General features: G+C 41.9%; 1 protein-coding gene across 2 annotated transcripts in view; it reads left to right on the forward strand.

Annotated features, from left to right (window-relative positions):
• Positions 1-12535, forward strand: part of MYLK (myosin light chain kinase) — a 338535-nt gene that overhangs the window by 299425 nt on the left and 26575 nt on the right. For both annotated transcript variants that reach the window (XM_036746782.1, XM_036746783.1), the window contains exon 27: positions 2076-2199. In XM_036746782.1, the coding sequence (XP_036602677.1) occupies positions 2076-2199 (124 nt within the window). The remainder of the gene's footprint in view (positions 1-2075; positions 2200-12535) is intronic.

Consider the following 12535-nt stretch of genomic DNA (forward strand, 5'->3'; position numbering starts at 1 on the left):
CTCTGAGGTTGGTGCTATTATTAGCCCCCATTTTATGGCTGAGGAAACTGAGCCAAACAGAGGTTAAGTGACTTGCCCAAGGTCCTACAGCCAATACATATCCAAGGCAGGATCTGAACTCAGGTTTTTCTGACTCTAAATCCAGCACTGTATTATTATTATTTACCTTTCAGGGTTGTTGTAAGTATCAAAAGAGATAATGTTTGGTGGGGGAAAAGCACTTACCACAGTGCCTGACACATAGTAGGGGCTATATAAATTCTCCTTCCCTTCCCCTGTGAAGAAGCTGAGCTTGTCTTCTGCATCCCTCGCCTTCTCTTTCTGAGGGTCCAGTCTTCACTGCCTCACGACAGAGGCAAGCTGGTCTAGCAGAGAGGACTCTGGACTTGATGTAAGGAAGACCTCAGCTCAAACCCTGCCTCGCATGCTCTCAGACTTAATTGCCTCAGCTGTAAAATGGAGACATTATAATAGCACCTGCCCCCAGAGCACTGCTGTGGGGCCTAACTGAAATAATGTATAAAAATGTTACATAGACCTTAAAACACTGTATAGATGCAGGCTGTTTTTATTACAAGCTCTGTTCACAACCTGTCATCAGTCATCATATACCTTTAGGTGAATTTAAGTCAATCTATAAGAATTCTCCTAGACATATTTATATTTAGGCCTTATTTATAATCCTAAAGTGAAAGATTTTGCCCCGTTATATGAATCTTAGGTATCAGGAAGCCTATAAAAAAGGTGTTTGTGTGGGGCTTTAGGCCTTCACGATTCCTCTGACACACCAACATATTTGCCCATTCTAATTATCCCCTCCCCTCCCCTTTTATTTTATTTTTGTTTTGTCAGTTAAACCAATATTTATTGAGTACACACTATATAGACAACGTGTGAGTGATACAAAGATGAGTAAACAGGGTAGGCGATATTCTCCATTTGCAATAATGTCCTTACCTTCCACTGTCTACAAAGTTCTCCTCAGAGCCGTATAACAGAGAGGTCCAGGACCCTGAAGTGAATTTCTCTTCTTTTTTGCTTCTGTGAGACTTTACTGAAGAAGGGATCATAGGATAGTAGAACTGCTTTTAAGTAATACTTATTTTCCCCCAGTTACATAGGAAGCCAATTTTTAACATCTATTTTAAAAAAAATTTGAGCTCCAAATTTTTTCTCTCCTTCACTTCCTCCTTCACTGAGATGGTTAGTATTTTGATACGGGTTGGACATGTTCAATCATGCAAAACATATTACCTTATTAGTCATGTTGTGAAAGGAGACACAGACTCAATGTTGAAAAAAACAAGCAAAACAAGTGAAAAATAGTATGCTTCGATCTGCATTCAGACTCCATCAGTTCTCTCTCTGGAGATCATAGAATTTCTGATGTAGAGTGACCTTAGAAGCCATCTGGACCAAAGGTGCCCACATGTGGCCCACAACACTCCCAAGTGTTATCTGAACCAGATTAAAATATAATTGAGAAATATTTAATAAAACAAATAAAAATGTTTTAAAACATAGATAATGCTGGTATATTGTTTTCTAAGTCAGTCTGCACCCTCCATGGAGCCTTATGTACATTTTAGAGGCTCCATTTCTATTTGAATTTGACACCACAGATCTAGACTGACCACTTCATTTTACAAATGGGGAAACAAAGACCCAGAAAGGCTAAGTGACTGCCTAAGGGTTACATAGATAATAAGTGACAGAGTTAGGATTTGAACCCAGGCCTCTGACTCCAAATCCAGGGCTCTTTCTTACATGCACCACCCTATTTCTAAGCAGAAAGGTAGGCCACAATCTGGGGGAAGGAGAGGAAAGATACAGGCACACTAATGTTTATATGGGTAATTCTGTATATCACGAGACACTAGATAATAAAGAGCTGACTCAAAGGAGGACCCTTTTGGGAGCAGCTAGGTGGTGCAGCAGATAGAGCACTGGGTCTGGAGTCTGGAAGAGTCATCTTCCTGCGTTCAAATCAGTTCAATATCGTCCTTTTATACTGAGGTTTAATCCTCATTCCTGAGAATATAGTTGGAGAGTGATCCCTTCCCGTTGTGTTGCAGAGAATGCAGGTTCCCTGAAGGTCCTCTTTGGCACACCAGAGTTCGTTGCCCCCGAAGTGATCAACTATGAACCAATTGGCTATGCCACAGACATGTGGAGCATCGGAGTCATCTGCTACATCCTGTAAGTCCTGTGGATGGGCAGGGGTGGGATGGTTTTGCAAGTATAAGATTTCTGAAAGACTTAAAAGCGAGTGATGATCATGGCTTCAAGTTGATATAGATATTAGCTCATCAAGGAGCCAGCCGTAGATAAGGTCCCCTGGAACATAGAGACTTAATGCCCAATACCATGTCAATGGAACCAGGACCAGAAATTTAGAGCTAGCCAGGAGCTTGAAGTTCTTCTGGTTCAGCCCCCTTGGTCAGTCCATTGGTCAACAAGCATTCGTTAGATGTTAACTATGTACGTCAGACTCAGCTGGCTCTCCTTTTACAGATGACAAAACTGAGAAATTTAATTCACACAGCTACTTAGTGAGCAGCAAAATATGAGCTAGCTAGGGCTCATCCTCGGGTCCTCTGACTCTAAATCAAGAACACAATCTGCCGGACCAATGAAGAAGACACAGAAGAAAGGCTGAGAGTGTGAAGGGGAAGGAGGCCAGGGAAGCTCCTGCTTTGAATTAGTCTGCCTGGTAAATGTCGTTGCTTTGAGTATGATCCAAGTGACACCTCAGAGTCATGAGTTACATCCTTTTAACCAAGACCAGATCACTACATCGGAGATAAATTCTGTTCTTTGTAGACAGACTGTAGTTACAGTTTTCTCATTATAATGGAACCCTGTACCATTGATCATAAAGGATCTCAGTGGGAAAATGTGGATGGTTTGGGGTAACGTAATCCCGCTCCTGGGGAAAGAAAAAAACTTAAAACACATATTATTAGGAGTTAAAGCACGATGGGCTTGTTTTTAAATCATATTCATTTCTGAATATTTCTCTCCTCTTCTATGCAGCGAGCCTTCCCTCATGACAATTTTTTTTAATTCTGCAAAACCAACTAACGTGTTGACCGTATCTAGCTGTATTAACAACATTCCACACCCATGCTCCTCTAGCTCTTCAAGGAAAGGAAGGAAGTACATTTTCCAAGAGCATCTTCTTTGTATGTAACTGATAGCACATTATTCCCCTGAGGGTGTTTCTCATCTATGTTTTCAATGTCTTGTTGCAGCACTCAGCAGAGAGCCATATGAAAGGGTGTCAGTTAATAAAAGCTCTCCATGATGAGAAAGTGGAAGTTCAGAATAAGGGTCTTCAGGGGAGGTATCAGGCAATAGGAAACCATGAAATAACTCACATAGAAAGATATGAAATACAAATAGCAATCAATGTGAGAAAACAGAAGCTACTTTTTTAGAAGGCAGAGGCTCCTTGGGGTGGACCAGAAGTTCAGAATTCCCATTTCAGAGAGGTTTCCTTGATTTATTCTCTAGTTTTAAATTCAGAAATTCGAGTCAATTTATTAAATGTTTCTTGAAGAGTTCGTACGTGCAAGACATTCTCATAGGCCTTGAAGTAGCCTAAGATTCTGGAAGTTTATATTTGAAGCAGCTTTTCCAGATACCCAGAGAGTTCCTCTACTGTGATACTGTGGTTCTGTGGTGCTGTGGTACTGTGGTGCTGTGGTGCTGTGGTGCTGTGGTACTGTGGTGCTGTGGTGCTGTGGTACTGTGGAATGAATCCTCTATCTACAGTCAGCATACCTAGATTCAGTCCTCTACTCTGCCACTTACTTCCTGTGTGACCTTCAGACCTTAATTTCCTCATTTTTAAAGTGAGAAAGTTGGATGAGATACCCATCAAGGCTCCTCATACCTGTAAAATCTATAATTCATCCTTTATGCAAAAATGTAACTCTTTATTAAGACAACCAGATATAAACATCAATCAGTTACAAATATAAACATGATTTTCTTTAATATGGGACACATAGTTAAAGCAAAGCATAAAGAAATGTCACCCCCTAGGTCCAACTATCACTGCTTAATCCTATCCTTTGTCCAGTGAGTTAGAGCACTTCCTCCCCTTCAACTCATCTCAACTTGGAACCCAAACCTTGCTGCTAAATGTTCCCAGCTTCAGTTTCTTTGGTCAGTTTTGCATCAAAAGTTAAAGATAGCTCTCTTCATCTTTCTGAAGCTTCCCACCATTCTTCGATTGTCGAGCTAGAGAGACCTGACTACATTCAGTGAAGGGTAGTTAGGTGGCACAATGGATACACTGCTGTTGGCCCTGGAGTCCGGAAGCCCAGGGTTCAAATGCAACCTCAAAGGCTTACTAGCTGTGTGACCTTGGGCGAGTCACCTAACCTCAGTTTCTTCACCCGCAAAATGGGGATAATAATAGTACCTACTTCTTAGAGTTGTTGGGAGGTCAAAAATGAGATAATATTTGTAAAGCTCTGTATCAATGCTAGCTATTATTCCAAACTGGTCAGAGAACAGTTACCTTCTTAGCAATCCCAGTTGTTTTTTTTTTGAATGCTGCATTCCTTGGATAGAAGACTAAAGAGAGGGAGGGGGAAAATACCTTATGGCCCACCTCAGCATTTGTTTCCATGAAACTCATTTCTTGCTCAGAAGGGAATTTCTCAACTACTTGCCTAATTTGCTCCAAGGGCCTCCTCTCCCTCCTGATCTACATCCATCAAACAACAGAATCAGATCAAGTATAAACTTGTTTCTGTCATACAGAGCTTCTTTCTGTTAAAAGAAAGTCATAGATCCAAGATGATTAGAATATAACTTTCAAAAACCCATTAAAGCCGGTTAAATGCCTTTTTAAAGCACTTTTAACCAAAGAGGGGAAGTGGTTTCTCCACTGGCTTCAGGCCTGCCCGAGGCTATAGGAAAAATGGCCTGGAAGCTGTTCCCCCTCTTCTAGGTTTGTTAACCCTCTCCTACCCTCCTTGTGAGCATTTTTAAGTGCCTCAGGGTGGTTTCTGGGCCCCATGGATGTGGACCAGAGAGAAACCCCTAAGAATAGGTTATATCGGTCTCCTCACAGAATCTCCCACCTTTCTCTTAGAAGATTAGTTCACTGCTTACTTCACTTTGCAATCATCAGATACGATGTTGTTGGCACTGTGGATTGGTACAACCATTTGGGAAGGTAATTTGGAATTATGCTAATAAAGTAAATAAAATTACATGTCCCTTGATTTAACCATTGATATGCACATACCCCAAGAAGGTCATTGACAAAAAGAAAGGCTGCCCATGCATCAAAATATTTGTAGCAGCTCTTTTTGTGATAACAAAAAACCCCCACAAAAGCTGGAAACAAAGCACAAGCCCATGGACTGGGGGATTGCTAAACACATGGTGATATGTGAATGTAATGGAGTATTATTGTGCTATAGGATGCAATTAACGTAATGACTACAGAGAAGCACTGATCCAAAGTAAAATAAGCAGAGTCAGGGGGAAAACATTGTTTTTAATCACTTTCATTTCCAAATCATAGGGATTAGAGCAAGGATGGGGGGAACCTGTGGGCTTGAGGCCACATGTGGCCCTCTAGGTCCTCAAGTGCAGCCCTTTGACTGAATCTGAACTTCACAGAACAAATCCCGATTTGTTTGGATTCAGCCAAAAGTTCGCACTTGAGGACCTAGAGGGCCACATGTGGCCTCAAGCCCGCAGGTTCCCCAACCCTGGATTAGTGTCAGGCCTTGAGTCAGAAAGATCTAAGTTCAAAGGTGGCTTCAGATACTTACTAACTGCGTGGCCTTTGGCAAGTCACTTAATCCCTCTCTGCCTCAGTTTCCTCGTCTGTAAAATGGGAGTAATAATTACAATTGCCTCCCAGTGTTGTTGTGAGGACCAGATAAGATACAAGGCCCCTGGGGGGCATGGCGGAGAGAGCCCCAGGCCTGGAGTCAGGAACACTCATCTTCCTGAGTTCAAATCCGGCCTCAGACATTTACTAGCTGCGTGACCCTGAGCAAGTCACTTAACCCTCTTTGCCTCAGTTTCCTCATTTGTAAAATGAGCTGGAGAAGGAAGCGTCTCTGCCAAGAAATCCCCAAAGGGGGTCATGAAGAGTTGGACTTGACGGCACAACAAAGCACAGAGGCACTTAATAGATGCCTGTTCTCTCCCCTTCCCTCGTTCCTCCCAAATGCATCCCTCTCTCCCTACAGAGGGAGCCATGCCAGGTTGATGGTGGCATCAGAAGACCCGGTCTAAGAGCGTAGCAGGCCCTTTCCCCAAGCCCCTCACCAGATTCCCAGTTTTTATAGCTGGTCAAACATTGCGTGGTCAGAGGGTCACGGCCTCTTAGAGCTGGCCCTTACAAGGCAGCCTCCTTGTTTTACAAATGAGGAAACAGGCCCAGAGAGGGCGAGTGATTTATCTGGAGTCACACAGCCATCGGCTAGAGCCAGGGCTGCCCGGCGGTCAGTCTAATGTTCATTTCTACTACATACAACCCTCCGCCTCAGTCATCTGCCCCGAAGGCACCTGGCATAGTGCGAGAGCCCCTCATCCTGGAGTCTGAAGACAGAGTCATAGTCATGACTCCAGTGCTTGCCAGTTATATGCCGGTAAACCAGCCGCCTCACCATCGTTCACCCCTGGTAAAATGAGCATAATTATACTGTTAGTAGCTATCTCGAAGGACCGCTGTGAAGAAAGTACTTGGTAATCATTAAAACCGTAGCTAGGTGGCACAGAAGGAGACTTGAGTTCAAGTCTTGCCTTAGACATGAGCGATGTGATCTTGGGCAAGTCACTTAATTTCTTTCAGACTCAGTTTCCCTGTCTGTAAAATGAGTCTGTAACTCATGGGCTTGTTGTGAGGATAAAATGAGATAACAAGCCTTAAAGTGCTTTCATGAATGCTGGCTATTATTATTATTATCAGAATGTTAGTTTTTTAAGATCTTATTAATATATTTCATTTTATGTCACTTCCATTTCCTCAATGATGAGATATATCTCTTTTACTGCTCGACTCCCAAAGATTCATCCTTGATAACAAAAAGAAATAAATTTAAAAAGGAGAGGAAAAAACCCTCTTCAAAAAGCCAGCAATTGGGGCAGCTAGGTGGCACAGTGAGTAGAGCACCGGCCCTGGAGTCAGGAGGACCTGAGTTCAAATCCAGCCTCAGACACGTGACACATTATTTACTAGCTGTGTGACCTTGGGCAAGTCACTTAACCCCAATTGCCCTGCCTTCCCCCCTGCAAAAAAAAAAAAAAGCCAGCAATATATGCAGCATTCCCCATCGATCTCACTGAACCTCTGCAAAGATGAGACACAGGGGGAAGGGGAGTTGTCATTGATCATTCTGTAAAGTCAGAGGGGACACAGCAAAGGAGACGTGGCCGTGCTCTTTTCTGACCCAATGAAAATTACTTCATTTTATTTTGTGAGCAGAACAGGCCCATAGATGAGATCCACTTGCCCTGAGTTTTGTTCAGTGGTGCCCAGGAGAAGACAAAGAGTAGGATGGGGCCCAGGCAGGCCATCCGCTGGACGAGGCTGGGGCATTCCAGTCAGATTCAGCTGTGAGGAAGGCACCAATTAAAGTTTGGTGCCAAAGGAGTAAGAACCTGGAGGCCTAGCCAAAGACACAGAAAGCTTTTGCGGTTCTGGCAATTAAGACGTCTCTTTGCTGGGATACAGTTCCTAATTAGGAAGAGAGGTTTGCAGATTGAGACCTTTCAGCATTCCAAAACAAGAATGTTTGTTTTTCTAAGATCTAGTAGAGGGTTGTGTGGCTTTTTTTTTAATTGCTTCCTTTTTATATCAAATGGAAATTTAAAAAACAAAGAAAAACAAGTGACTGAGGTTAAACCATAAAGGAGCAATTAAATAGAGGCTTTGGTTTCCTTTTGCTTTGCACAAGCAAAATTCCTGCAGCTGCTTGGAAGAACTTTCTGATAGGTCCAAATGCAGACACACATGCCAGAGGGTCACCATCAGGCCTTCCATCATCACCAACTTTGGCTGTTTAGCACAGCTAGGAGGTGACCCACCTGTCGAAACTTTGCAGGGTTCTGGAAATGACCACTAGAACTATTCTTGTCTCCTTATCTTACTGACATGCACCAGGAAACTTGAATATAAAGGTTGCCTCAGGTCTTTTGAGACAAGTCTTTGCAGGGGAGGGACTCTGGTGACCATAGAATATAGAAACAACCTGTGGCCCCAGATTCCTGAGCCAAGTGAGTCTGTTTACACGAATGTCAGTAGGACAAATGCCAGAGGCAGCATGGAGCAGTGAATAAGAAGGCAGTCTTGTAGTTAGGAAGACAGGTTTAAATCCAGCCTCGATACATACTTTGGACCCCTGATCAGCTGATTTAATATCTCTGAGGCCCAGACAACTCTTGAAGTTTATAAACCACCAAGCGTCTTCACCAAGCAGTTTTTTCACCAGAGCTTCCTCACTCCAGTGAAAAATTAGAAGGGACATTGCATAGGAAGGGTTCTTGCATTCTCCTCTGACCCAATCAACATTTCTTCATCTCTCTTTGTGAGTGGATCAACCCTGAATGTTGCCCAGTTGCCCACAGAGGAATGACATGAGGTGAGGGTGAGACCAGCCAGAAGCCCCCGAGAAGATGTTCATCAGATTCAAATGTAAGCAAGAGCTGTTTGTGTTAAAGGTCTCCATGCAACCCATTGCACAGGCAGAGGAATGTCCTCATCTCCATGGTGTGGTGGAAAGAGTACCACACTTAGCCGATTTAGGTTCAAGTCCCGGCTTTCCCGTTTACTGTGTGGCTGTGAGTAAACCGCTTAACCACTCTCTGTGCCTTTGTTTTGCAATGAGGATAATTATCCTAGTAGCACCTGGTGAGGTTTTTAGAAAGGAAAGCGCTTTGTAAATCAGAAAGCACTGTGTAATCTGAACTACAGTTACTATTTTTACATGCCAGGGGTCCACGTGCGGCTGTCCCTGTGCTAGATATGACTCTCCTCACCCAGCCCGGGGTCCGCCTGCCCAGATCATGACAAAAACAGCCTCGTTTCCAGTTGAAGGCAGTTTCCACATAAGGCAGACCTAGATACAAGACTAGGTCCAGGAGATGGTACATGAATTATAGGCAGGACTCTTGGCAGGTATGAGGACTGGAGCTCTTTCCTGACTGATGAGTAAGTCCAAAGCGCATAGAGGGGATGTCACTTGCCCATGGTCAATACAGCTAGTGAATGAGTGGGATCTGGTATTTTTCTGCAGTCCTTGTTATTGTTGTTTTTTCAAGGCAGTCGGGGTTAAGTGACTTGCCCAGGGCCACTTAGTGTCAAGTGTCCGAGGTCACATTTGAACTCAGGTCCTCTTGATTCCAGAGCTGGTGCTTTTATCTATTATACCACCTAGCTCTCCCTTGTAGGTGGGATTTAGACCCAAACCTTCCTGACTTTAACCCCAGCCTTCTATCTACTACAGCCCACTGCCTCTAGACAGCATGGATAGAATGTATGCAAAAACTTTAGCCACTAATATGGACATATGTTTTGCATGACTTCACATGTATAATCGATATCAAATTGCTTGCCTTCTCAAGGAAGTGGGAGGGGCAGGAAGGAAGGAGAGAATTTGGAACTCAAAATTTTTTTAAAAGAATGTTTAAAAAATTGTTTTACATGATTGGGAAATATTTAATGAAATAAATATATGTATTTTTTAAAAAAAATCTTAGCTTCTTTAGATGTAGCATCTACACAAAGAGCTGCCTTCTCTTCTAATAGTACTGCTGTTATTTTGAAAAAATCAAATAACATTCAGATACTTTGAAATCCACAAGTTTTATAAAACATGACAACATGCGTGGGCAGAAGCCAGTTCTGCAGTTGCATAGGACCTCTCTTATATTGCCAGTAGTCTGATAGTGACTGCCCTTTGTCTCAGAGCAACTGCAATTTAAAAATAGTCAGCAAGGGCTGGTTCCTTTGTTTTTGTACTCCCATCAGAGTTCACTATCCCAACCAGCCTCAATGAGACGCCTTTTGTGACTCCATCAGCTGGTTGTAGTCTCCCCCTGGTGGTGCTTTCCCACTTCGGCTCAGTGTTGGAAGATGAGTCTGGCTTGGCTCTGCTGTTCTGTAATTCTAAAGAAAAACAGATGTATACAGCGAATCCTCCAAGCTAGCATCCTGAACCTGTCCTACCAGGCTCAGACAAGGTCTCTAAATGCAAAAAAAAAAAAATCTCCGTAAACTTTCCTTTAAAAACAAGCTACCCTGAAACATAGTTAGTCTTTCACAACATGAGTATGGTGGAAGGGTTTTACATAGTGATCTGCATGTGGCCTGTGTTGATTTGCTTGCCTTCTTAAGGGAGGGTGGATAGGGAGGGAAGAGGGGAGAGAATTTGGAGCTCAAAATTTTAAAAACAGACGTTCAAAAACAAAAAAAAGTTTTTTCATGCAACTAGGAAATAAGATACACAGGCAATGGGGCGTAGAAATTTATCTTGCCCTACAAGAGAGGAAGGGAAAAGGGAATGGGAGGAGAGTGGGGTGACAGAAGGGAGGGCTGACTGGGGAACAGGGCAACCAGAATATACGCCATCTTGGAGTGGGGGGAGGGTAGAAATGGGGAGAAAATTTGTATTTCAAACTCTTGTGAAAATCAATGCTGAAAACTAAATATATTAAATAAATTAAATTAAAAAACAAGCTACCCTGACATATATAAATTAGGATTCAGTTCACAAAAAGTTGTATTTTCCCTTTTTAGGGATATTTTCTGTGGCTAAAAGTTAGGCACAACTATAGAGAAATATTTACCCCAAAGAGTAAGGCCAATGATAGAAACTAATTCAAGAAGGATCTGAGTTATGAACTATGATGATAAATATATAAGAAGAGATTTAAATGTAGGTAGATGACTTTGGCTTTAACTGGTTTCTCAATGAGGGAGGAGGTAGGAGAGAATGGATACAGACTTGAAAATAAAATAAAATTGAATTTAAAATAAAATAAGTATAGTCAGGGAAATTTGAATTCATGTTGGACAAGTCTTCTTTCTTACAATCTGTCCCCCTAATGCTCTGACAGGATATAGAGCTTATTGTACTGATCTGAACTTGCACGTCAACTTTTATATTCCTTTGTTTAAGAAGTTAGAATCACTTCTTAATAATGAATGAAAGCAATTGTACAATTTATCCAGCAGTCATTCGTACTTGGCTTTGGAAGATATTATGTGATTACTTTTCAGATCACCTTCCTAAGTACATTTGGTTCAGGTGATGAGTCTGCATTCTCTAAGCACATGGATGGATGGTGCAAGAGAAGGTGTCCCAAAAATGTTTCAGCTGTGTGGCAGGGGCGAGTAAATCTGGGATTAAACAGTGAGATATGAAAAAGCTACATATGGATAGCTAGCCCTATAAGCTGAGCTTCTCAGGGTATTTTCATGGATTAATCTGGTTTCATACCATGTTTGGAAGACAAGGATTATCTTACTTCTTTTATATGATCTGGATAATAGCAAGTTGATTGTAATTCAATTCAGCTCAATTCAAAAAGAACTTATTAAGTGACTATTCTGTGCCAGTCACTGTGCCAGGCATTAGGGTTACAAAGACAAAAGAAAACAATCTCTGCTCTCTGCATATGTAAATAAATGCAAAATATCCACACAATAATTTCTGGAAAGAGATTATATATCAAACATGGAAGGCAGTCTGTTAATAATAAAATCGAGTATGTACAGTATAGTGACTCCGTAGCTTCATATTGTTTTCCAGAATGGTTGATTCAGTTCCCTGTTCCACCCACGGTACATTTCTGTCCTGTCGCCTCGCAGGCTCCAGTTGTCCTTTTCTGTTATTGCCATCTTTGCCAGTCTGGTGAGCATGAGGTGGAACCTTGGAGTTGTTTGAATTCGCATTCTATTATTAGCATTTCTTCATATGCTTGTTTATTTCTCACGTTTCTTCATTTGTCCTTATACTTGGACCACATATCTCTTGGGGAACAGCTCTTACTCTTAAATATTTGTATCAGTTCCCCATAGATCCTGGATATTAGACAGACCATTGTTACAGAAATATCATAGGAAGATTTTTTTCCTAATTAGCTGTATCCCTTCTAATTCTATGTTGGATTTGCTCATTCAAAAGCATTTCAGTTTTGTGTAATTCTTTGTACGTTGAAATGTTCATGTTTGTTGACAATTAAGTTCATAATAAAGTAGAAAAAAATAAAAGACCAATAGAACAAGGATTCAAAAAGGTAAAATGGAATGGTAGAATACAGCAGGATAGAGAATGATAGAATAAATTTAATTGCTAGTATTTTTGCTTCACAGAAATGCTTTTAAGGATAAGGTATATCAGGGCTGTCCAAAATGCGGCCGTGGGCCATGCGGGCCATGCAGCCTCCAGTGTGATTTATGGGGCGGGCCTACAAGCATAGAAATTTACATAAGTGCTTTAGTAAACAAGCCTGAGCTACACAGAGCTCTCACTAAAATGGCAAGTTAAAATAT

Source organism: Trichosurus vulpecula, chromosome 2 (genome assembly GCF_011100635.1).
Source record: "Trichosurus vulpecula isolate mTriVul1 chromosome 2, mTriVul1.pri, whole genome shotgun sequence".
NCBI lineage: Eukaryota > Metazoa > Chordata > Mammalia > Diprotodontia > Phalangeridae > Trichosurus > Trichosurus vulpecula.